Source organism: Scyliorhinus torazame, chromosome 11, assembly GCF_047496885.1.
Source record: "Scyliorhinus torazame isolate Kashiwa2021f chromosome 11, sScyTor2.1, whole genome shotgun sequence".
NCBI lineage: Eukaryota > Metazoa > Chordata > Chondrichthyes > Carcharhiniformes > Scyliorhinidae > Scyliorhinus > Scyliorhinus torazame.
Genome location: NC_092717.1, coordinates 220,972,877 through 220,999,701, shown reverse-complemented (window position 1 = coordinate 220,999,701; position 26,825 = coordinate 220,972,877). Strand labels below are relative to the sequence as shown.

The 26,825-nt window shown below is 47.6% G+C and overlaps 1 protein-coding gene across 7 annotated transcripts in view; it reads right to left on the bottom strand.

The window, feature by feature from the left end:
* LOC140385802 (receptor-type tyrosine-protein phosphatase mu-like) overlaps positions 1 to 26,825 on the bottom strand; it is an 897,711-nt gene that overhangs the window by 9,163 nt on the left and 861,723 nt on the right. For all 7 annotated transcript variants that reach the window (XM_072468340.1, XM_072468341.1, XM_072468342.1 and 4 more), the window contains 2 exons: positions 5,093 to 5,218; positions 3,499 to 3,662 (listed from right to left, as the gene is read on the bottom strand). In XM_072468340.1, coding sequence (XP_072324441.1) covers positions 3,499 to 3,662; positions 5,093 to 5,218 — 290 coding nt within the window. The remainder of the gene's footprint in view (positions 1 to 3,498; positions 3,663 to 5,092; positions 5,219 to 26,825) is intronic.

Here is a 26,825-nt window from a genome sequence, read left to right as displayed (position 1 = left end):
TGCACCGGCTGGCACGGCACCAACCCCTCCGGTGTCCTCCTAGCCCCCTGAAGTGCGGGGAATTCCGCACTTTCTGGGGCTGTTGATGCCGGAGTGGTTCGCGCCGGTTTTCCCGCCACCATGGGGACTTAGTCCCCAGAAAGGAGAATCCCGCCCTTAAGCTCTGGTTTTCAGAGTTCGAGAGGTGGTTAGAGTGAAGGCGGCGCAGCCATGAGACAGCGTGCTTTGTGAATAGCACATTCAGAGAGATAGTTGTGTACACCGCAGGTTAGGAGCTTGGGGGCAGCAAGGGAATGGGTGACTGTCAGGCAGTCCAAGAGAATCAGACAGGAATCCCCCGAGGTCCTGCTTGCTCAATGGTTTTCCATTGGAGATGCTGGTGAGAATGTTGGTTCCTCGGTGGAGTCAAATTTGTGGCATCACAGGCTCAGCTATACAGGAGGGGAGGAAGAAGAGAGTAAGAATAGAGAGACAATTTGTCAGAAGAACATGCAGGCATTTCAATGGCTGTAGACATAGCTCCAAGATGGTGTGCTGTCTCTCTGGTTCCAGGATGTCACCGAGTGGCTACAGAACATTCTTCTGTGGGAGGGTGAACCGCCAGAGGTCGTGGTCCATGTTGATACCAATGACTTATGTAGGAAAGGGGATAAGGTCCTGAAAACAGATTTTCGGTAGCACAACTTTATTTAGATGCAATTGAGTACTTTCCCCATTTGAAAAAGTGCTATTATGAATTCAAAACCAAAGAAATGGTACTTGAGAAGGCTATTGTCAAGGTCTGAAGTGATTTAAGTATCCACTGTGCTTTAAATTTGGGGGAGAAAAGATAGGCAGCTTTCACTTGGAGAAGAAACACAGTCACCTGTTCCTGGAATGCTTTGATTGGCAGGCTATCTGATGGAACATGGGAAAGCAAAGTCATCTGTTTTAATGATTTAAATAGCCACCATTGTCTGCAGTTACAAGGGTTTGTTTTGACTGCTGATCCCATTATAAATGCTCGGTTGAGTTTCAAAGGCTTAGAATCATAGTAATTAGCCCCCTCCTAGAGATGGGACACAGTTTTCCCCCAAAATAACTGTCATTTTGGGCACGGTCACCTATCACTCAGTCATATTTTGGAGGGGGTGGGGACACATGATTTGCACCGGCATTGAGAGGGAGGGTACCAAAACACGCAGGCAGGTCCAGCCCCTCAGAGATCGGAGAGCTGTTTTTAGTCAGAATATGCTGCAGTCTCCCCCCCCCCCCCCCCACCCCGGCCTTCTCACCGGCATCAGGCCCCTCAAATCACCAGTACCAGGCCCCCTCCCCCCCTCGCTGATATCAGGCCCCATCCTCTCACCAGGTGAGCATCACCCAAATGCCCCGCCACATGTGTACGATAAAAATTGAGTCCCAGGATATTTCCAATGTGACGCACAACAAGTATTAAAGGTACAGAACAATCCCATAAAATATGGGTCCGTTGGTCACCCTGAATTCAAAGTCCACCCTAGAACAAGGGCAAGGATTCCACTCCCACTCTTAGCAAAATCATCGATATTTCCTGGGAAAACCTGTTCCAGTTGGTGGGTTAGTATTCTATTTAATACTTTCAAAGTTGTGGCTGCAGCAACAACAGTGAAAAAGTGGCTGGAATATTCTGGAGAGCTAGTGTGGCTGCTAACTGATGTCGCTCGGGCAGTCTCCTCTGGTGCCAGGCTCCCTGTGTAGTTGTCAGTCAGCTGTCCAAGAACATGTCCGTCAAATAAAGCCCATTAGTGGAGGAACAACCCTGTGTGAAGAGTTGGGGTCAACAGGAAATGGGATTTGAACAGTCTGGGTAATCGGAGAAAAGTAAGCAACAAAATCAGATTGTCCGAGAGGGGAGAAAGTGAAAGTAGAAGCAGGATAAAACAGCTGCCCTGGTACAAATTCCCGGAAAGATTGACTTCTCCCAGGTGACATTTCCATTACCTGCTCTGTGTGTTGCTTGAGTGAGGTTGACTGTGTCAGGCTAAATTGTGACAAATTATTCAGCAGACTGGCGCTGATGGTTCGCTGGCACCCTCTAGGGTTGAGGCTGCACACCCTAATTGCACACAGCCAGCAGTGAGAGAGAAGACTTCCAGCACATCAAGCTAAAGGGGAGTCAAATCCAGGCCCAAAGGTGAGCATTGAGGAACATTCTGTGCTCCTGCACATCCTATGGTAAACCTGAGCACTTGTCGGGAAATACCTTTCCCCGATTCCGGACTCATGATCCGTGTGAGCCTGGTTTGCTGCTGAAAGCTGGGAATCATGGGGATTCATTTTCAGCCCAATGTGAAGGTGGGAACAGTGGCTGGCAGGTATGTAATTTTGTCCCAGTGGATGGGATGATGGTTTGGCAGCACCATTCTGATCCACCCCCTCCCCTCATACCACTCCCCCCCCCCCCGCCCCCCCCCACCACTCTGACCCGCTCTCTCCCCATTTTCCTAAAGGTTGGATCGGGGGCATAATGGCAATCTGCCCATCAGTGATGGGTAGCTTGTTAAGGTCATTAAGAAGCCAATTAAGGCCACTGATCTGAGGCCCATTGAAATTTTCCAGCCAACCTGCCTGCAGGCCCATGCACAGCATTGGGTGCATGGCAGCTGCCTAGAAGCGGCCTCCTGCCAGTAGACCAAGCTCACCCCTTCACAATGGTGGCCAGGCCTCTGTGGCCATTACTTCAGAAGTGCTCTCCCCCATAGCTGCAATGGGAAGCTGTAGCTGTTTCCATGTTAGAGGGCCTCCCGTTGGCCATCTAGTTTTCAGAGCCCATCGAGTAATTGGCCAATCCAGGCAAAAATTGATGTCAGGTGACATATATGACTCCAATGTCATCACCTGATCCAAAGTGCAAGACTCCGTCCATGGAATCAGCACTTGCATTCAAATGTATTTTTCTCTCCAAGTCCTCAAACATAATGTTTGCGCAAACGCAAGGGCTTTTCCCAATAACTTTTGTAGCAAGTCTGTTAATCTTTGCGTGGGGTGATTGGATTTGCCTTCTCTTTTCACTGGTTACCACCTCTGAGTCAACGGTAATGAACCTCACTCCAGACAGACCCAGCAACTGGAATTCTGACTCTGAATTCTGTGCTCACATCCAATAGGTAACTGGAGTCTGGTGGGTTTGTTTACTCCCGTCCCTGCCCTGTCCTAGGGAAGTCCATTGAAAACCAACTGCTGCATAGATCTATTCACTCTATTGACTTGTATATGGATAGTTACAACCATGGGAGGGGTGCTCACATGTTAAGGCTGTTAATTAGCCTTCCACTCCAAGGAGGATGATTACAAAAGATGTGACAACAGCCATGGCAACAATAAGCTTCGCCAATGCCTGTCTGGCCCACATTTATACAGCCTCCTTTTTCAAAATCAGGAGCACAAAACAGGCATCTATTTGTTGAGGCAACTTTCATGGTTTAATCACAATCTAAACAAAATGAAATTCATGGTGGAGAACAAGAGTGCACTTACAGGCAGTGTACAACCGTGCGTCCCTCTCCACCGTCATACTCCTCCTGCCACTTTTCCACTTGTCTGATGAGTTTCAGGAAGGAACGTTTAGATACGGGATTGTCTCTGTACATAGGCCAGCCCAGGAACTGGAACTGCTGGACCATTCGATAGCCATCCTGAGGCTGCTTGGGCACATGCGCGTCAGTAGGTAAGAAGACACAAAGGGAAATACATCGGAACATTAAAAAAGATTGGATTTTTTTTGTCATTTTCTTTCAATATTGCTCTTTTCCAGATATAAAAATATTGAAAATAGGAGACTATCTGTCTGACAGTCAAGCACCATCCAATTGGGTAATGAGCCTTTTTGCTTTCCAATTGGTGTCGGAAGGCATTGCGTCACAAGGATGGAGGTGTTGGCCAACAAATGGCCGGAATGTGGGGCAAGTCACGCGATGAAGCCTCCAAGAATGCATTTAATTACAGCTGGCAATCCTACTGGTCGGGTAGAAACAATATTAAGACAGATTCAATTTTTTCCTCAAGTAAAATGCATCCATTTACCATTTTACGAATACTTTTTGCCAACATGTTTAATGTATTTCAACTTTTTGACTGCGTTTGTTATATGGCCAAGTTTCGCCTTTACAAGGAGATTTTGATGGCAAACAGGACACAGTGAGGGAGAGTTGAGGTTAGTGAAGGCCGAGGATTCTAATAACCAGGCACAACAATAATACAATTAACAGGTTGACAGAACAACCAGACTGGCAACATCATTGATCTCTCATTATAATTTCAAAAAATAAACAAGTGACTTGTCTTTCTAAAGAGAACAAACCCAACTTTCCTAATAATGCAAACTTTTGATTTCCAGAATTTTCCGTTATTCTACTGCAGCCAATCCCCAAACCGCTGGATTTGCAAGTTGATAAATATGAAGCTACCCTTCCGCTCAAAAAAGGGATTGTTCAACTGAATCAGTTAAATTCCACTTAATAAATATTGCGCAGACTAAAAGTAATGGGGCGGGGGGCACCCAGGGGGGGGTGATATGGGTTAGATCAACCAGTTCAACGTCAATGATGGTGAAGAGGTCAAAAATATACTTTGCACCACTGTTATTTAGATCCTTTCTGTATTAAACCAGCAGCCGATTTCTTCACTGCCGAAAGCTGTTTAAATTCACGCTCAGTCTAAACATTTTAATAAACAAGTGTTAACATGAATGTGTTCAATGTCGATAACAATCCTGTAGCAAAATATTAGCACTTCAAAACCACCATTTCATCCTTTTAATGGAATTTTTAATATATCCTTCAATTTATAGCCACCAATTAAAGTATGATTATAGTACTTTTAAAAATTGGACAATTTTCAGGATTTAAGTACTATTCAGTACTGATGTTGATAGGTTTGGATTCACACATTGAATGCAATGTCAAGATTCATATTCTTTTTCACATTAATACATCGAGATCCGGGATAATGTCCTTTATGAACTATTGTTGAGTGCAAGTGAGGATTTTGATATGGGTGGTTGAATGTGAAAGGGGTTGTGAGGATTTTAATAGATTGATTGCCCTCAGAGTGTCATAACGCAGATCCTTACCCTGGCTGCATTGTAAATTCGGAATATTCTGCTGATAATATCTTCCTCCAAATCGGCTGACACAAACTCCAGCTGGAGGGGTCCATGTCGATGGACACCATTTTCCGGCCAGTACTGGGGGCACAGCTGGTTTGAGAAAAGATAACAAATGTTTATATCCACCAAACACTATTACTATCGAGCATTTGCACCTATTGAAAGGCTTGCATTTGTATCATGTCCTATTACTGTTCTCAGAACCATCTTAACTTATTTACTGAGGCTGTGTTACCAAGTGCGGCAACTGTTTTACATACAAGATCAAAGAAATAGCAATGAATTGACTGGTCTTTATTTTGTTTTTGGTGATGGCTTTTGAGAGAATTGGACACAACACTGAATGCCCTGCCTTTCTTCAAATAGTGCCATGGATTTTTATGAAATTTATCATCATGGCTATTCACTAAAATTAAAAAAGAACACGTCAAAGACATTAAAAAGGCTGAAGCTATGTCGACCTGTAACCCTCAACAAAATAAACTTTCTGGCAGTATCAGAGAAGCTAATGCCTCGTTATCTCTGAAGAGATGTGGCCACCCTGGGGGCTGCAGAGACCAAATTCAAAGGGAATGACACAAAAGCCTTCTATATTTCAAAAGCCAGGCCTGGCCACAGGAGTCTCATAGTCTTCTAGGACAAAAGACCATGCAACTTCTTTTTAAATTCTTAATGTTTAGAATATTAACAACCTCAGGAACCCAGAGAAAGGAATTTATGCCTTCAGTCAAAGCCAAAGTGGAGGGGTGGGAGTCATGGCACATGGCCCTCGACCTAGCCCCCCCCCCCCCCCCCACCACAGCTTGTAGATCTAGTGACCCTGTATTGGTGAATCAAACAACAGCTCAGAACAAGGGTTTGGTCCAGGTCACCACCTACAATGTTTCTACCAGAATTTCTGAAAGTCTATACCATCGCCAGAAGACTAATTAATCTTAGTGTGCTTATCTCACGTTGGAAGTCATCTCTGCTGGAAAAGTGAATTATCCAGCACCATTCTTCAACCTGCTGATCTCTGTGAAGGAATATACTATTGGACTTTGATTCTGAACTCATGTGATACAATAATTCTTTACTCTGCGGTCTTTGCCTTGTACATCTTTCTTGCGCTAACCCCCTCTTTAATTGTATCAGTGAAAAGGAAGCTATGTTGCACCCTCCCCTCACGTTTGAGTGTGTGTAAATAAACTAACCCTCTGAGTTTACCCTATCTCAAGTTTGCTGTTGGATTATTAATAGAAATTGGATCACACAAATACTGAGGGATTGGGAAATATTGGGAAATATGCCATCGCTTATTAAGGGGAATATCAAAAATCAAAAACATTTTGGTAGGAGGAGAAGTAAGGGCTGTTTTAATTAAACTCCCCTCCTGTGCATAACAAGCACAGTCATAGCGTGATGCAGCAGTGATCTTGGAGCAAAGCTTAGGCTGGGTTTGGGGTGAGTGTGAAAAAAATTGAATACAATTGTTGAGTTAGCGGCAGTACAATCAATATTATACTGTATTAAACAATCCTGCATTGGTCCCTGTGGAACTGTTACATCCACATAACAAGGTTTCCACTGCATGCTATTCTGATTTTGGCAGAGGTTTTGGAAGGTAAACAAGAGAGTGTTCCCCCTCAAGAGGCCACCGAGAGAAGCACTAATGTTAAATGCCAATTGTCGTCTCTGCTGACAAGCTACCATTTCCTGGGGTCATCTTGCTTCAGCATTCCTCGCTGGTAAGGACATCTGCCTGACTTTAGCAAAGGCCCCCAGGTGAAAGGTTAAAGTCATACACATGACAACTAAACAACTGCTCACATGCAAAGTTAGACATTCAAAACTGTTTCTGTGTTGTTGCCAAGGCTCGATACTCTTGTGTGAATGACACAGATTCTAGAGTGGCAGAATCCCCTGGATACTGTTTCTATTAGAAGTGATTCTGCAATATGAACTCACCATATGTTGTGCAACTGGATATTCCCTCCTTCACATATGCAAAGCGGCATTTTAGAGCTGCTGAATTAGAATAGTTTCTAATGTGTACTTAATTAGCTAGTCCCAGTGCGAATTTTTTGACTTGCGACTAATCTCTTTTGAGTTAAAAATCTGTTGTGACTAGACAGGAAAACACTGTCCCATCTGTGTGGACCCCAGTCCCTGTAATAAGAGGTAAGTATGGCATAAATAACATCATCACTGGTCGCAGAGTAGCAACAGTGGAGATGGGTTGGAAATATTATGCAGGTGCAAAATGGTTGATATCTTTGGGGTGGACGAAGTCGGAGAGGTACAGCAAGCAATTAGGAGGGCAAATGGCATTTTTGGCTTTTATTTTGAGGGATTGGAGTGCAAGAATACGGAAGTTTTACTTCAATTCAATAAAGTGTGCAGGAAGGCATGCCAGATGCAGCACCGGGCATACCTAAAAATGAGGTGAAGCTACAGTACAGGAGCATTTGCATGCCAAACAACGGAAGCAGCACAACAACGCTATGAGATCCCAAAATCAAAGGGTTAGATCTAAGCTCTGCCGTCCTGCTACACTCAATCGTGAATGGTGGTGGACAATTAACCAACTCCCTGGAGAAGGAGGCCCCACAAATATCCCCATTCTCACTGATGGGGGAAGCCCAGTACATCAGTGGAGCACTTGCAGCCATCTTCAGCTAGAAGTGCCAAGTGGATGATCCATTTCATCCTCCTCCTAAGGTCCGCAGCATCTGAGAGGCCAATCTTCCGCCAATTTGATTCCATCCACTTGGTATCAGGAAGCGGCTAAAGGAACTGGATACTGCAAATATATTGGGCTCTGACAATATTCCAGCAATAGTACTGAAGACTTGGACACCAGAACTACACATGCCCCTAGTCCAGCTGTTCCATTACAGTGACAATGCTGGCATCTACTTGACAATGTAGAAAATTGCCCAGGTATATCCTGTCCACAGAAAGCATGGGGAGGCAGTGATGTAGTGGTATTGTCACTGGACTGGTAATCCAGACACCCAGAGTCATAAGAACAAAGAACAAAGAAAAGTACAGCACAGGAACAGGCCCTTCGGCCCTCCAAGCCTGCGCCGACCATGCTGCCCGTCTAAACTAAAATCTTCTACACCTCCGGGGCCCGTATCCCTCCATTCCCATCCTATTCATGTATTTGTCAAGATGCCCCTGTCATGCTCTGGAAACCTGGTGGATGGTAAAATTTGAATTCAATAATAATCTGGAATTAAAAGTGCAATGATAAGCATGAAACCATTGTCATTAAATCCCACCTGGTTCATTAATACCACCCTTACCTGGTTTGACCTGCATGTGACTCCAGGACCACAAATATGTAGTTGACTCTTAAATGCCCTCATCCATTCAGAAGAAATAAGAGAATGACTAGTTTAAGGGCAATTAGGGGCAGACTATAAATATTGACCCAGCCAGCAAGGCCCATATCCCTGAACACATTTTTAGAAATCACACCCTGCCAATTAATGTTCTATGTTCTATAGTGTAGATGGGCTTCAGAGTGGTTTCACAGGTCGGCGCAACATTGAGGGCCGAAGGGCCTGTACGGCGCTGTAATGTTCTATACTCTATGTTCTAATTACTCAGGAATGGAATGGGTGGCCAACAGTGTTGTTAAACAGCACATCATTAGCAATAACCTGCTCACTGATGCTCCGTTTGGGTTTTTTACAGCTTTGATCCAAACATGGACAATAGAGCTGAACTCCACAGGTGAGCTGAGAGTGACTGCACTTGACATCAAGGCAGCATTTGACTGCTGTGGTATAGAACATAGAACAATACAGCGCAGTACAGGCCCTTCGGCCCACGATGTTGCACCGAAACAAAAAGCCATCTAACCTACACTATGCCATTATCATCCATATGTTTATCCAATAAACTTTTAAATGCCCTCAATGTTGGCGAGTTCACTACTGTAGCAGGTAGGGCATTCCACGGCCTCACTACTCTTTGCGTAAAGAACCTACCTCTGACCTCTGTCCTATATCTATTACCCCTCAGTTTAAAGTTATGTCCCCTCGTGCCAGCAATTTCCATCCGCGGGAGAAGGCTCTCGCTATCCACCCTATCCAACCCCCTGATCATTTTGTATGCCTCTATTAAGTGTCCTCTTAACCTTCTTCTCTTCAACGAAAACAACCTCAAGTCGCTCAGCCTTTCCTCATAAGATTTTCCCTCCATACCAGGCAACATCCTGGTAAATCTCCTCTGCACCCTCTCCAAAGCCTCCACGTCCTTCCTATAATGCGGTGACCAGAACTGTACGCAATACTCCAAATGCGGCCGTACCAGAGTTCTGTACAGCTGCAACATGACCTCCCGACTCCGGAACTCAATCCCTCTACCAATAAAGGCCAACACTCCATAGGTCTTCTTCACAACCCTATCAACCTGGGTGGCAACTTTCAGGGATCTATGTACATGGACACCTAGATCCCTCTGCTCATCCACACTTTCAAGAACTTTACCAATAGCCAAATATTCCGCATTCCTGTTATTCCTTCCAAAGTGAATCACCTCACACTTCTCTTCATTAAACTCCATTTGCCACCTCTCAGCCCAGCTCTGCAGCTTATCTATATCCCTCTGTAACCTGCTACATCCTGCCACACTATCGACAACACCACCGACTTTAGTATCGTCTGCAAATTTACTCACCCACCCTTCTGCGCCTTCCTCTAGGTCATTGATAAAAATGACAAACAGCAACGGCCCCAGAACAGATCCTTGTGGTACTCCACTTGTGACTGTACTCCATTCTGAACATTTCCCATCAACCACCACCCTCTGTCTTCTTTCAGCTAGCCAATTTCTGATCCACATCTCTAAATCACCCTCAATCCCCAGCCTCCGTATTTTCTGCAATAGCCTATCGTGGGGAACCTTATCAAACGCTTTGCTGAAATCCATATACACCACATCAACTGCTCTACCCTCATCTACCTGTTCAGTCACCTTCTCAAAGAACTCAATAAGGTTTGTGAGGCATGACCTACCCTTCACAAAGCCATGCTGACTATCCCTGATCATATTATTCCTATCTAGATGATTATAAATCTTGTCTCTTATAATCCCCTCCAAGACTTTACCCACTACAGACGTGAGGCTCACCGGTCTATAGTTGCCGGGGTTGTCTCTGCTCCCCTTTTTGAACAAAGGGACCACATTTGCTGTCCTCCAGTCCTCTGGCACTATTCCTGTAGCCAATGATGACATAAAAATCAAAGCCAAAGGTCCAGCAATCTCTTCCCTGGCCTCCCAGAGAATCCTAGGATAAATCCTATCAGGTCCCGGGGACTTATCTATTTTAAGCCTGTCCAGAATTGCCAGCACCTCTTCCCTACGTATCTCAATGCCATCTATTCTATTAGCCTGGGGCTCAGCATTCTCCTCCACAACATTATCTTTTTCCTGAGTGAATACTGACGAAAAATATTCATTTAGTATCTCGCCTATCTCTTCAGACTCCACACACAATTTCCCATCCCTGTCCTTGACTGGTCCTACTCTTTCCCTCGTCATTCGCTTATTCCTGACATACCTATAGAAAGCTTTTGGGTTTTCCTTGATCCTTCCTGCCAAATACTTCTCATGTCCCCTCCTTGCTCGTCTTAGCTCTCTCTTTAGATCCTTCCTCGCTACCTTGTAACTATCCATCGCCCCAACTGAAACTTCACACCTCATCTTCACATAGGCCTCCTTCTTCTTCTTAACAAGAGATTCCACTTCCTTGGTAAACCACGGTTCCCTCGCTCGACGCCTTCCTCCCTGCCTGACCGGTACATACTTATCAAGAACACGCAGTAACTGATCCTTGAACAAGCCCCACTTATCCAGTGTGCCCAACATTTGCAGCCTACTTCTCCAACTTATCCCCCCCCAAGTCACGTCTAATGGCATCATAATTGCCCTTCCCCCAGCTATAACTCTTGCCCTGCGGTGTATACTTATCCCTTTCCATCATTAACGTAAACGTCACCGAATTGTGGTCACTGTCCCCAAAGTGCTCTCCTACCTCCAAATCCAACACCTGGCCTGGTTCATTCCCCAAAACCAAATCCAACGCGGCCTCGCCTCTTGTTGGCCTGTCAACATATTGTTTCAGGAAACCCTCCTGCACACACTGTACAAAAAACGACCCATCTATTGTACTCAAACTATATCTTTTCCAGTCAATATTTGGAAAGTTAAAGTCTCCCATAATAACTACCCTGTTACTTTCGCTCTTATCCAGAATCATCTTCGCCATCCTTTCCTCTACATCCCGAGAACTATTAGGAGGCCTATAAAAAACTCCCAACAGGGTGACCTCTCCTTTCCTGTTTCTAACTTCAGCCCATACTACCTCGGAAGAAGAGTCCCCATCTCGCATCCTCTCCGCCACCGTAATACTACTCTTGACTAGCAGCGCCACACCTCCCCCTCTTTTGCCTCCTTCTCTGAGCTTACTAAAACACCTAAACCCCGGAACCTGCAACATCCATTCCTGTCCCTGCTCTATCCATGTCTCCGAAATGGCCACAACATCGAAGTCCCAGGTACCAACCCATGCTGCCAGTTCCCCAACCTTGTTTCGTATACTCCTGGCATTGAAGTAGACACACTTCAAACCACCTACCTGAACACTGGCCCCCTCCTGCGACGTCAAATCTGTGCTCCTGACCTCTATACTCTCATTCTCCCTTACCCTAAAACTACAATCCAGGTTCCCGTGCCCCTGCTGCATTAGTTTAAACCCCCCCAAAGAGCACTAACAAATCTCCCCCCCAGGATATTTGTGCCCCTCAGGTTCAGATGTAGACCATCCTGTCTGTAGTGGTCCCACCTTCCCCAGAAAAAGCCCCAGTTATCCAGAAAGGATGGAACCCAAGCAAAACAGGAGCCAATGGGACTAAGGGGAAAACTCTCCACTGGTTGGAGTCATACCTAACACAAAGGAAGATGGTTGGGCGGCAAGGTGGCACGCTGGTTAGAACATACAACATACAGTGCAGAAGGAGGCCATTCGGCCCATCGAGTCTGCACCGCCCCACTTAAGCCCTCACTTCCACCCTATCCCCGTAACCCAATAACCCTTCCTAACCTTTTTGGTCACTAAGGGCAATTTTTCATGGAAAATCCACCCAACCTGCACGTCTTTGGACTGTGGGCAGAAACTGGGCACCCGGAGGAAACCCACGCACACACGAGGAGGACGTGCAGACTCCGCACAGACGGTGACCCAGCGGGGAATCGAACCTGGGACCCTGGCGCTGTGATGCACAGTGCTATCCACTTGTGCTCCCGTGCTGGATAGCACTGCTGCCTCACAGCACTGAGGGCCCGGGTTTGATCCTGGCCCCGGGTCACAATCTGGAGTTTGCACATTCTCCCAGTGCTTGCGTGGGCCTCACACCCACAACCCAAAGATGTGCAGGCTAGGTGGATTGGCCACGCTAAATTGTCCGTTAATTGGAAGAAAAATATTTGGGTACTCTATATTTTTTTTTAAAGGAAGATGGTTGTGGTGGTTGGAGGTCAATCATCTCAGAACATCACTGCAGGAGTCCCTCAGGGTAATGTCCAAGACCCAACCATATTCAGCTGCTTCACCAATGACCTCCATCACAAGGTCAGAAGTGGGGATGTTCACTGATGACTGCGCAATTTTCAGCACCATTTGCGCCTCCTCAGATGCTGAAACAGTCCACGTCCAAATGCATCAAGACCTGGACAGCTGATAAGTGACAAGTAACATTCTCACCACACAAGTGCCAGCCAATGACCATCTGCAACAGGCGAGGACCTAACCATCTCCCCTTTACATTCAATGGTATTACCATTGTTTTACCTTCCCAATCAATCCATGTTCTGGAAGTTACCACCGACCAGATACTGAACAGGATTGTCCATATAAACATTGTGGCTACAAGAGCAGGTCAGAGGTTGGGGATTGTGTGTTGAGTGTCTCACCTCGTGATCCCCCAAAGCCTGTCCACCATCTACAAGGCACCAATCAGATGTGTAGTGGAATACTCTCCACTTGCCCGGATGAGTGCAGCTCCAACAACACTCAAGAAGCTCGACAATTTCAGGATAAGAGGTTGATCATTTAGGACTGAGATGAGGAGAAACGTCTTCACTTATAGGTTGTCAATCTTTGGAATTTTCTACCACAGGATTGCGAATGGTCAGTTTAAGATATATAATGCTGAGATAGACAGATTTTTCTTGTGGCTTCGGGAATCCAGGGATAGGGGGAATGGGTGGGATCAGCCAGGATTGCATTGGATGGTGGAGCAGGATTAACAGCCCATTTATTCATTCTCTTATGTCTTCTGTTCTTAACCCTCATATTCAAAATGGTTGAAATTGTAGTTTGCAAATGAACAAGTTAATGGTCTAAAAATAATTTATCCTACTTCATTTATAGGAGCTGCTAAATCAATAAATATAGCCTGCAGAGAGTGATAAAGAAGAAAATTACGGATGATTCCTGAATAAACATCTAAAATCACCTTTTATATTACAGTGCAAAACCTGGCCGCTGTCAGATCATTACAGCTACCTCGGTAACTAATTGAGGAACAAGTAGCATTTTCATTGATGTTTACAACCTCATGAAATTTGTTCATCTATCTGTCCCTATTATTTCTCCAGCAGTTAGCTTCCCAATAATAGATCAGCCCAATTGCCTTTCACGGGATTCCCGCAGGGATACTTTCAATCTCCAGGCAAAACGATGGCGCAAGGACTTGTGGCAAATCTAACATTCGGGATTTGAACGATTCCTGAAAAAAACGTTACCCCAATGTTTTTAATGCAGGCTGTAGGTGTTTTGGGAGGGCAGTGGCAAAGGGGTCGGTCCGACTTTCTGATGTGTGCATCAGGCAAGTGGAACTTTTTTGGCAGGGGAGCCGATATATTCGTGAGAATTCCTTCCCCCACAACAGTGAGTAAAAGCTTCTTTGCCATATGAGGGCACTGCAGTGAACACAACAAATATTTAACGCCATAATAATCACAGGCACATATATTGATTGGGCCAGCAACTTATCGACTTGTGTGCCAATCCTAATGATATTTATAAATCAGCTGAAGCAAGGAAGGGCGAGGTTGAAAAGAAACAAGAAATCTGATGGTGGTGTGCGCAGAAACAGGGAGACAAGGCTCATTATTTTTCATGTGTCTTCGAAGAAGAAGGTGGAAAACAGAATAATAAATATTCGGATGAAAGATCAACAGCTCGAAACACTGGGCATCGAATAATTTTGACTGCCAGGACCATTTAAGGCTCCATCAACAGGGCAATGCACTTCACGGCCACTTTTCTGGCTGTCACTAATTATCAGGTTGATTCCGGGTTTGCTGTCTAATTAGAGATGGTGGGCGGGTTGAGGAGGAGGGAAGATCAAACACTGCCAAAAGATCATAAGAGACAGGAGCAGAAGTAGGCAATTTGGCCTATTGGGTGTGTTCTGCCATTGAATTACGGCTGATATGTTTCTCATCCCTATTCTCCTGCCATCTCCCCTATTAATTAAGAATCTATACAGCTTATACAGCATAAGTGTGCGGCTGGGATGAAAGCCAATCAGTGTGCAGCTGGGATGAAAGCCAATCAGTGTGTGACTGGGATGAAAGCCAATCAATGTGTGACTGGGATGGAAGCCAATCAGTGTGTGGCTGGGATGAAAGCCAATCAGTGTGTGGCTGGGCTGAAAGCCAATTAAATGTGTGGCTGGGATGGAAGCCAATCAGTGTGTGACTGGGCTGAAAGCCAATCAGTGTGTGGCTGGGCTGAAAGCCAATCAGTGTGTGACTGGAATGAAAGCCAATCAGTGTGTGGCTGGGCTGAAAGCCAATCAGTGTGTGGCTGGGATGAAAGCCAATCAGTGTGTGGCTGGGATGAAAGCCAATCAATGTGCTGCTGGGATGAAAGCCAATCAGTGTGTGACTGGGCTGAAAGCCAATCAGTGTGTGGCTGGGCTGAAAGCCAATCAGTGTGTGGCTGGGATGAAAGCCAATCAATGTGCTGCTGGGATGAAAGCCAATCAGTGTGTGACTGGGATGAAAGCCAATCAGTGTGTGGCTGGGCTGAAAGCCAATCAGTGTGTGACTGGGCTGAAAGCCAATCAGTGTGTGACTGGGCTGAAAGCCAATCAGTGTGTGACTGGGATGAAAGCCAATCAGTGTGTGGCTGGGATGAAAGCCAATCAGTGTGTGACTGGGATGAAAGCCAATCAGTGTGTGACTGGGATGAAAGCCAATCAGTGTGTGACTGGGATGAAAGCCAATCAGTGTGTGACTGGGATGAAAGCCAATCAGTGTGTGACTGGAATGAAAGCCAATCAGTGTGTGACTGGGCTGAAAGCCAATCAGTGTGCTGCTGGAATGAAAGCCAATCAGTGTGCGACTGGGCTGAAAGCCAACCAATGTGTGACTGGGATGAAAGCCAATCAGTGTGTGGCTGGGCTGAAAGCCAATCAGTGTGTGACTGGGATGAAAGCCAATCAGTGTGTGACTGGGCTGAAAGCCAATCAGTGTGCTGCTGGAATGAAAGCCAATCAGTGTGCGACTGGGCTGAAAGCCAACCAATGTGTGACTGGGACGAAAGCCAATCAATGTGCGACTGGGCTGAAATCCAATCAGTGAGTGACTGGGATGAAAGCCAATCAGTGTGTGACTGGGATGAAAGCCAATCAGTGTGTGACTGGGATGAAAGCCAATCAGTGTGTGACTGGGCTGAAAGCCAATCAGTGTGTGACTGGGATGAAAGCCAATCAGTGTGTGACTGGGATGAAAGCCAATCAGTGTGTGACTGGGATGAAAGCCAATCAGTGTGTGACTGGGCTGAAAGCCAATCAGTGTGCTGCTGGAATGAAAGCCAATCAGTGTGCGACTGGGCTGAAAGCCAACCAATGTGTGACTGGGATGAAAGCCAATCAGTGTGTGACTGGGATGAAAGCCAATCAGTGTGTGACTGGGATGAAAGCCAATCAGTGTGTGACTGGGCTGAAAGCCAATCAGTGTGCTGCTGGAATGAAAGCCAATCAGTGTGCGACTGGGCTGAAAGCCAACCAATGTGTGACTGGGATGAAAGCCAATCAATGTGCGACTGGGCTGAAATCCAATCAGTGAGTGACTGGGATGAAAGCCAATCAGTGTGTGACTGGGATGAAAGCCAATCAGTGTGTGACTGGGATGAAAGCCAATCAGTGTGTGACTGGGCTGAAAGCCAATCAGTGTGTGACTGGGATGAAAGCCAATCAGTGTGTGGCTGGGATGAAAGCCAATCAGTGTGTGACTGGGATGAAAGCCAATCAGTGTGTGACTGGGCTGAAAGCCAATCAGTGTGTGACTGGGCTGAAAGCCAATCAGTGTGTGACTGGGATGAAAGCCAATCAGTGTGTGACTGGGATGAAAGCCAATCAGTGTGTGGATGGGCTGAAATCCAATCAGTGTGTGGCTGGGATGAAAGCCAATCAGTGTGTGGCTGGGCTGAAAGCCAATCAAAGTGTGGCTGGGATGGAAGCCAATCAGTGTGTGACTGGGATGAAAGCCAATCAATGTGCGACTGGGATGAAAGCCAATCAGTGTGTGGCTGGGATGAAAGCAAATCAGTGTGTGACTGGGCTGAAATCCAATCAGTGTGTGACTGGGCTGAAATCCAATCAGTGTGTGGCTGGGATGAAAGCCAATCAGTGTGTGGCTGGGCTGAAAGCCAATCAGTGTGTGACTGGGCTGAAATCCAATCAGTGTGTGGCTGGGATGAAAGCCAATCAGTGTGTGGCTGGGCTGAAAGCCAATCAAAGTGTGGCTGGGATGGAAGCCAATCAGTGTGCGGCTGGGATGAAAGCCAATCAGTGTGCGGCTGGGCTGAAAGCCATTCAGTGTGGGACTGGGCTGAAAGCCAATCATTGTGTGGCTGGGCTGAAAGCCAATCAATGTGTGGCTGGGCTGAAAGCCAATCAGTGTGTGACTGGGATGAAAGCCAATCAGTGTGCGGCCGGGATGAAAGCCAATCAATGTGTGACTGGGCTGAAAGCCAATCTGTGTGTGGCTGGGATGAAAGCCAGTCAGTGTGTGGCTGGGATGAAAGCCAATCAGTGTGCTGCTGGGCTGAAAGGCAGTCAGTGTGTGGCTGGAATGAAAGCCAATCAGTGTGTGACTGGGCTGAAAGCCAATCAGTGTGTGGCTGGGATGAAAGCCAATCAGTGTGTGGCTGGGATGAAAGCCAATCTGTGTGTGGCTGGGATGAAAGCCAATCTGTGTGTGACTGGGATGAAAGTCAATCAGTGTGTGACTGGGATGAAAGCCAATCTGTGTGTGGCTGGGATGAAAGCCAATCAGTGTGTGGCTGGGCTGAAATCCAATCTGTGTGTGGCTGGGATGAAAGCCAATCAGTGTGTGACTGGGATGAAAGCCAATCAGTGTGCGGCTGGGATGAAAGCCAATCTGTGTGTGGCTGGGATGAAAGCCAATCAGTGTGTGACTGGGATGAAAGCCAATCAGTGTGTGGCTGGGCTGAAAGCCAATCTGTGTGTGGCTGGGATGAAAGTCAATCAGTGTGTGACTGGGATGAAAGCCAATCAGTGTGCGGCTGGGATGAAAGCCAATCTGTGTGCGGCTGGGATGAAAGCCAATCAGTGTGTGGCTGGGCTGAAAGCCAATCAATGTGTGGCTGGGATGAAAGCCAATCAGTGTGTGACTGGGATGAAAGCCAATCAGTGTGTGGCTGGGCTGAAAGCCAATCAGTGTGCGGCTGGGATGTAAGCCAATCAGTGTGTGACTGGGCTGAAAGCCAATCAATGTGTGGCTGGGATGAAAGCCAATCAGTGTGTGACTGGGATGAAAGCCACTCAGTGTGTGCTGGGCTGAAAGCCAATCAGTGTGTGGCTGGGCTGAAAGCCAATCAGTGTGTGACTGGGATGAAATACAATCAATGTGCGGCTGGGATGAAAGCCAATCAATGTGCGGCTGGTATGAAAGCCAATCAGTGTGCGGCTGGTATGAAAGCCAATCAGTGTGCGGTTGGGATTGTAGCCAATCAGTGTGCAGCTGGAGTGAAAGCCAATCAGTGTATGACTGGAATGAAAGCCAATCAATGTGTGGCTGGAATGAAAGCCAATCAGTGTGTGACTGGGATTAAAGCCAATCAGTGTGCGGTTGACATTGTAGCCAATCAGTGTGCAGCTGGAGTGAAAGCCAATCAGTGTATGACTGGAATGAAAGCCAATCAATGTGTGGCTGGAATGAAAGCCAATCAGTGTGCTGCTGCTATGAAAGCCAATCAGTGTGTGACTGGGATGAAAGCCAATCAGTGTGAGGCTGGGCTGAAAGCCAATCAGTGTGTGACTGGGATGAAAGGCAGTCAGTGTGTGGCTGGGATGAAAGCCAATCAGTGTGTGACTGGGATTAAAGCCAATCAGTGTGTGACTGGGATGGAAGCCAATCAGTGTGTGACTGGGATGTAAGCCAATCAGTGTGTTGCTGGGCTGAAAGCCAATCAGTGTGCGGCCGGGATGAAAGCCAATCAGTGTGCGGCCGGGATGAAAGCCAATCAGTGTGCTGCTGGAATGAAAGCCAATCAGTGTGTGACTGGGATGAAAGCCAATCAGTGTGTGACTGGGCTGAAAGCCAATCAGTGTGTGACTGGGATGAAAGCCAATCAGTGTGTGACTGGGCTGAAATCCAATCAGTGTGTGGCTGGGCTGAAAGCCAATCAAAGTGTGGCTGGGATGAAAGCCAATCAGTGTGTGACTGGGCTGAAAGCCAATCAGTGTGTGACTGGGCTGAAATCCAATCAGTGTGTGACTGGGATGAAAGCCAATCAGTGTGTGGCTAGGATGAAAGCCAATCAGTGTGTGACTGGGATGAAAGCCAATCAGTGCGCTGCCGGAATGAAACCCAATCAGTGTGCTGCTGGAATGAAATCCAATCAATGTGTGGCTGGGATGAAAGCCAATCAGTGTGTGACTGGGATGAAAGCCAATCAGTGTGTGACTGGAATGAAAGCCAATCAGTGTGTGGCTGGGCTGAAAGCCAATCAGTGTGTGGCTGGGCTGAAAGCTTATCAGTGTGCGGCTGGGATGAAAGCCAATCAGTGTGTGGCTGGGCTGAAAGTCAATCAGTGTGTGGCTGGGCTGAAAGCCAATCAGTGTGCGGCTGGGATGAAAGCCAATCAGTGTGTGACTGGGATGAAAGCCAATCAGTGTGTGACTGGGATGAAAGCCAATCAGTGTGTGACTGGAATGAAAGCCAATCAGTGTGCTGCTGGAATGAAAGCCAATCAGTGTGCTGCTGGAATGAAAGCCAATCAGAGTGTGACTGGGATGAAAGCCAATCAGTGTGTGACTGGGCTGAAAGCCAATCAGTGTGCGGCCGGGATGAAAGCCAATCAGTGTGTGACTGGGCTGAAAGCCAATCAGTGCGTGACTGGAATGAAAGCCAATCAGTGTTTGACTGGAATGAAAGCCAATCAGTGTGTGACTGGGATGAAAGCCAATCAGTGTGCGGCTGGGATGAAAGCCAATCAGTGTGTGACTGGGATGAAAGCCAATCAGTGTGTGGCTGGGATTTAAGCCAATCAGTGTGTGACTGGGATGAAAGCCAATCAGTGTGCGACTGGAATGAAAGCCAATCAGTGTGTGACTGGGATGAAAGCCAATCAGTGTGTGACTGGGCTGAAAGCCAATCAGTGTGCTGCTGGAATGAAAGCCAATCAGTGTGTGACTGGGATGAAAGCCAATCCGTGTGTGACTGGGATGAAAGCCAATCAGTGTGCTGCTGGAATGAAAGCCAATCAGTGTGTGACTGGGATGAAAGCCAATCAGTGTGTGGCTGGGATTTAAGCCAATCAGTGTGTGACTGGGATGAAAGCCAATCAGTGTGCTGCTGGAATGAAAGCCAATCAGTGTGCTGCTGGAATGAAAGCCAATCAGTGTGTGACTGGGATGAAAGCCAATCAGTGTGTGACTGGGATGAAAGCCAATCAGTGTGCTGCTGGAATGAAAGCCAATCAGTGTGTGACTGGGATGAAAGCCAATCCGTGTGTGACTGGGATGAAAGCCAATCAGTGTGCTGCTGGAATGAAAGCCAATCAGTGTGTGACTGGGATGAAAGCCAATCAGTGTGTGACTGGGATGAAAGCCAATCAATGTGCGGCTGGGATGAAAGCCAATCAATGTGCGACTGGGCTGAAATCCAATCAGTGAGTGACTGGGATGAAAGCCAATCAGTGTGTGACTGGGATGAAAGCCAATCAGTGTGTGACTGGGATGAAAGCCAATCAGTGTGTGACTGGGCTGAAAGCCAATCAGTGTGTGACTGGGATGAAAGCCAATCAGTGTGTGACTGGGATGAAAGCCAATCAGTGTGTGACTGGGATGAAAGCCAATCAGTGTGTGACTGGGCTGAAAGCCAATCAGTGTGCTGCTGGAATGAAAGCCAATCAGTGTGCGACTGGGCTGAAAGCCAACCAATGTGTGACTGGGATGAAAGCCAATCAGTGTGTGACTGGGATGAAAGCCAATCAGTGTGTGACTGGGATGAAAGCCAATCAGTGTGTGACTGGGCTGAAAGCCAATCAGTGTGCTGCTGGAATGAAAGCCAATCAGTGTGCGACTGGGCTGAAAGCCAACCAATGTGTGACTGGGATGAAAGCCAATCAATGTGCGACTGGGCTGAAATCCAATCAGTGAGTGACTGGGATGAAAGCCAATCAGTGTGTGACTGGGATGAAAGCCAATCAGTGTGTGACTGGGATGAAAGCCAATCAGTGTGTGACTGGGCTGAAAGCCAATCAGTGTGTGACTGGGATGAAAGCCAATCAGTGTGTGGCTGGGATGAAAGCCAATCAGTGTGTGACTGGGATGAAAGCCAATCAGTGTGTGACTGGGCTGAAAGCCAATCAGTGTGTGACTGGGCTGAAAGCCAATCAGTGTGTGACTGGGATGAAAGCCAATCAGTGTGTGACTGGGATGAAAGCCAATCAGTGTGTGGATGGGCTGAAATCCAATCAGTGTGTGGCTGGGATGAAAGCCAATCAGTGTGTGGCTGGGCTGAAAGCCAATCAAAGTGTGGCTGGGATGGAAGCCAATCAGTGTGTGACTGGGATGAAAGCCAATCAATGTGCGACTGGGATGAAAGCCAATCAGTGTGTGGCTGGGATGAAAGCAAATCAGTGTGTGACTGGGTTGAAAGCCAATCAGTGTGTGGCTGGGCTGAAAGCCAATCAGTGTGTGGCTGGGATGAAAGCCAATCAGTGTGTGGCTGGGATGAAAGCCAATCAGCGTGTGACTGGAATGAAAGCCAATCAGCGTGTGACTGGAATGAAAGCCAATCAGTGTGTGGCTGGGCTGAAAGCCAATCAGCGTGTGACTGGAATGAAAGCCAATCAGTGTGTGGCTGGGCTGAAAGCCAATCAGTGTGTGGCTGGGATGAAAGCCAATCAGTGTGTGGCTGGGATGAAAGCCAATCAGTGTGTGACTGGGTTGAAAGCCAATCAGTGTGTGACTGGGCTGAAATCCAATCAGTGTGTGACTGGGATGAAAGCCAATCAGTGTGTGGCTGGGCTGAAAGCCAATCAGTGTGTGACTGGGCTGAAATCCAATCAGTGTGTGGCTGGGATGAAAGCCAATCAGTGTGTGGCTGGGCTGAAAGCCAATCAGTGTGTGACTGGGCTGAAATCCAATCAGTGTGTGGCTGGGATGAAAGCCAATCAGTGTGTGGCTGGGCTGAAAGCCAATCAAAGTGTGGCTGGGATGGAAGCCAATCAGTGTGCGGCTGGGATGAAAGCCAATCAGTGTGCGGCTGGGCTGAAAGCCATTCAGTGTGGGACTGGGCTGAAAGCCAATCATTGTGTGGCTGGGCTGAAAGCCAATCAATGTGTGGCTGGGCTGAAAGCCAATCAGTGTGTGACTGGGATGAAAGCCAATCAGTGTGCGGCCGGGATGAAAGCCAATCAATGTGTGACTGGGCTGAAAGCCAATCTGTGTGTGGCTGGGATGAAAGCCAGTCAGTGTGTGGCTGGAATGAAAGCCAATCAATGTGTGACTGGGCTGAAAGCCAATCAGTGTGTGGCTGGGATGAAAGCCAATCAGTGTGTGGCTGGGATGAAAGCCAATCTGTGTGTGGCTGGGATGAAAGCCAATCTGTGTGTGACTGGGATGAAAGTCAATCAGTGTGTGACTGGGATGAAAGCCAATCTGTGTGTGGCTGGGATGAAAGCCAATCAGTGTGTGGCTGGGCTGAAATCCAATCTGTGTGTGGCTGGGATGAAAGCCAATCAGTGTGTGACTGGGATGAAAGCCAATCAGTGTGCGGCTGGGATGAAAGCCAATCTGTGTGTGGCTGGGATGAAAGCCAATCAGTGTGTGACTGGGATGAAAGCCAATCAGTGTGTGGCTGGGCTGAAAGCCAATCTGTGTGTGGCTGGGATGAAAGTCAATCAGTGTGTGACTGGGATGAAAGCCAATCAGTGTGCGGCTGGGATGAAAGCCAATCAGTGTGTGACTGGGATGAAAGCCAATCAGTGTGTGACTGGGATGAAAGCCAATCTGTGTGCGGCTGGGATGAAAGCCAATCAGTGTGTGGCTGGGATGAAAGCCAATCAATGTGTGGCTGGGATGAAAGCCAATCAGTGTGTGACTGGGATGAAAGCCAATCAGTGTGTGGCTGGGCTGAAAGCCAATCAGTGTGCGGCTGGGATGTAAGCCAATCAGTGTGTGACTGGGCTGAAAGCCAATCAATGTGTGGCTGGGATGAAAGCCAATCAGTGTGTGACTGGGATGAAAGCCACTCAGTGTGTGCTGGGCTGAAAGCCAATCAGTGTGTGGCTGGGCTGAAAGCCAATCAGTGTGTGACTGGGATGAAATACAATCAATGTGCGGCTGGGATGAAAGCCAATCAATGTGCGGCTGGTATGAAAGCCAATCAGTGTGCGGCTGGTATGAAAGCCAATCAGTGTGCGGTTGGGATTGTAGCCAATCAGTGTGCAGCTGGAGTGAAAGCCAATCAGTGTATGACTGGAATGAAAGCCAATCAATGTGTGGCTGGAATGAAAGCCAATCAGTGTGTGACTGGGATTAAAGCCAATCAGTGTGCGGTTGACATTGTAGCCAATCAGTGTGCAGCTGGAGTGAAAGCCAATCAGTGTATGACTGGAATGAAAGCCAATCAATGTGTGGCTGGAATGAAAGCCAATCAGTGTGCTGCTGCTATGAAAGCCAATCAGTGTGTGACTGGGATGAAAGCCAATCAGTGTGAGGCTGGGCTGAAAGCCAATCAGTGTGTGACTGGGATGAAAGGCAGTCAGTGTGTGGCTGGGATGAAAGCCAATCAGTGTGTGACTGGGATTAAAGCCAATCAGTGTGTGACTGGGATGGAAGCCAATCAGTGTGTGACTGGGATGTAAGCCAATCAGTGTGTTGCTGGGCTGAAAGCCAATCAGTGTGCGGCCGGGATGAAAGCCAATCAGTGTGCGGCCGGGATGAAAGCCAATCAGTGTGCTGCTGGAATGAAAGCCAATCAGTGTGTGACTGGGATGAAAGCCAATCAGTGTGTGACTGGGCTGAAAGCCAATCAGTGTGTGACTGGGATGAAAGCCAATCAGTGTGTGACTGGGCTGAAATCCAATCAGTGTGTGGCTGGGCTGAAAGCCAATCAAAGTGTGGCTGGGATGAAAGCCAATCAGTGTGTGACTGGGCTGAAAGCCAATCAGTGTGTGACTGGGCTGAAATCCAATCAGTGTGTGACTGGGATGAAAGCCAATCAGTGTGTGGCTAGGATGAAAGCCAATCAGTGTGTGACTGGGATGAAAGCCAATCAGTGCGCTGCCGGAATGAAACCCAATCAGTGTGCTGCTGGAATGAAATCCAATCAATGTGTGGCTGGGATGAAAGCCAATCAGTGTGTGACTGGGATGAAAGCCAATCAGTGTGTGACTGGAATGAAAGCCAATCAGTGTGTGGCTGGGCTGAAAGCCAATCAGTGTGTGGCTGGGCTGAAAGCTTATCAGTGTGCGGCTGGGATGAAAGCCAATCAGTGTGTGGCTGGGCTGAAAGTCAATCAGTGTGTGGCTGGGCTGAAAGCCAATCAGTGTGCGGCTGGGATGAAAGCCAATCAGTGTGTGACTGGGATGAAAGCCAATCAGTGTGTGACTGGGATGAAAGCCAATCAGTGTGTGACTGGAATGAAAGCCAATCAGTGTGCTGCTGGAATGAAAGCCAATCAGTGTGCTGCTGGAATGAAAGCCAATCAGAGTGTGACTGGGATGAAAGCCAATCAGTGTGTGACTGGGCTGAAAGCCAATCAGTGTGCGGCCGGGATGAAAGCCAATCAGTGTGTGACTGGGCTGAAAGCCAATCAGTGCGTGACTGGAATGAAAGCCAATCAGTGTTTGACTGGAATGAAAGCCAATCAGTGTGTGACTGGGATGAAAGCCAATCAGTGTGCGGCTGGGATGAAAGCCAATCAGTGTGTGACTGGGATGAAAGCCAATCAGTGTGTGGCTGGGATTTAAGCCAATCAGTGTGTGACTGGGATGAAAGCCAATCAGTGTGCGACTGGAATGAAAGCCAATCAGTGTGTGACTGGGATGAAAGCCAATCAGTGTGTGACTGGGCTGAAAGCCAATCAGTGTGCTGCTGGAATAAAAGCCAATCAGTGTGTGACTGGGATGAAAGCCAATCCGTGTGTGACTGGGATGAAAGCCAATCAGTGTGCTGCTGGAATGAAAGCCAATCAGTGTGTGACTGGGATGAAAGCCAATCAGTGTGTGGCTGGGATTTAAGCCAATCAGTGTGTGACTGGGATGAAAGCCAATCAGTGTGCTGCTGGAATGAAAGCCAATCAGTGTGCTGCTGGAATGAAAGCCAATCAGTGTGTGACTGGGATGAAAGCCAATCAGTGTGTGACTGGGATGAAAGCCAATCAGTGTGCTGCTGGAATGAAAGCCAATCAGTGTGTGACTGGGATGAAAGCCAATCCGTGTGTGACTGGGATGAAAGCCAATCAGTGTGCTGCTGGAATGAAAGCCAATCAGTGTGTGACTGGGATGAAAGCCAATCAGTGTGTGACTGGGATGAAAGCCAATCAGTGTGCGGCTGGGATGAAAGCCAATCAGTGTGCGGCTGGGATGATAGCCAATCAATGTGTGGCTGGGATGAAAGCCAATCAGTGTGCCTCTGGAATGAAAGCCAATCAGTGTGTGACTGGGCTGAAAGCCAATCAGTGTGCGGCCGGGATAAAAGCCAATCAGTGTGTGACTGGGCTGAAAGCCAATCAGTGTTTGACTGGAATGAAAGCCAATCAGTGTGTGACTGGGATGAAAGCCAATCCGTGTGCGGCTGGAATGAAAGCCAATCAGTGTGTGACAGGGATGAAAGCCAATCAGTGTGTGGGTGGGATGAAAGCCAATCAATGTGTGGCTGGGCTGAAAGCCAATCAGTGTACTGCTGGAATGAAAGCCAATCAGTGTGTGACTGGGCTGAAAGCCAACCAGTGTGTGGCTGGGATGAAGGCCAATCAGTGTGTGACTGGGATGAAAGCCAATCAGTGTGTGACTGGGATGAAAGCCAATCAGTGTGTGACTGGGCTGAAAGCCAATCAGTGTGTGGCTGGGATGAAGGCCAATCAGTGTGTGACTGGGATGAAAGCCAATCAGTGTGTGGCTGGAATGAAAGCCAATCAGTGTGCGGCCGGGATGAAAGCCAATCAGTGTGTGACTGGGATGAAAGCCAATCAGTGTGTGACTGGGATGGAAGCCAATCAGTGTGTGGCTGGGATGAAAGCCAATCAGTGTGTGGCTGGGATGAAGGCCAATCAGTGTGTGACTGGGATGAAAGCCAATCAGTGTGTGTCTGGGAAGGAAGCCAATCAGTGTGTGACTGGGATGAAAGCCAATCAGTGTGTGGCTGGGATGAAAGCCAATCAGTGTGCGGCCGGGATGAAAGCCAATCAGTGTGTGACAGGGATGAAAGCCAATCAGTGTGTGGGTGGGATGAAAGCCAATCAATGTGTGGCTGGGCTGAAAGCCAATCAGTGTACTGCTGGAATGAAAGCCAATCAGTGTGTGACTGGGTTGAAAGCCAATCAGTGTGTGGCTGGGATGAAGGCCAATCAGTGTGTGACTGGGATGAAAGCCAATCAGTGTGTGACTGGGATGAAAGCCAATCAGTGTGTGACTGGGCTGAAAGCCAATCAGTGTGTGGCTGGGATGAAGGCCAATCAGTGTGTGACTGGGATGAAAGCCAATCAGTGGGTGGCTGGAATGAAAGCCAATCAGTGTGCGGCCGGGATGAAAGCCAATCAGTGTGTGACTGGGATGAAAGCCAATCAGTGTGTGACTGGGATGGAAGCCAATCAGTGTGTGGCTGGGATGAAAGCCAATCAGTGTGTGGCTGGGATGAAGGCCAATCAGTGTGTGACTGGGATGAAAGCCAATCAGTGTGTGTCTGGGATGGAAGCCAATCAGTGTGTGACTGGGATGAAAGCCAATCAGTGTGTGGCTGGGATGAAAGCCAATCAGTGTGCGGCCGGGATGAAAGCCAATCAGTGTGTCACTGGGATGAAAGCCAATCAGTGTGTGACTGGGCTGAAAACCAATCTGTGTGTGACTGGAATGAAAGCCAATTAGTGTGTGACTGGGATGGAAGCCAATCAATGTGTGGCTGGGATGAAAGCCAATCTGTGTGTGACTGGG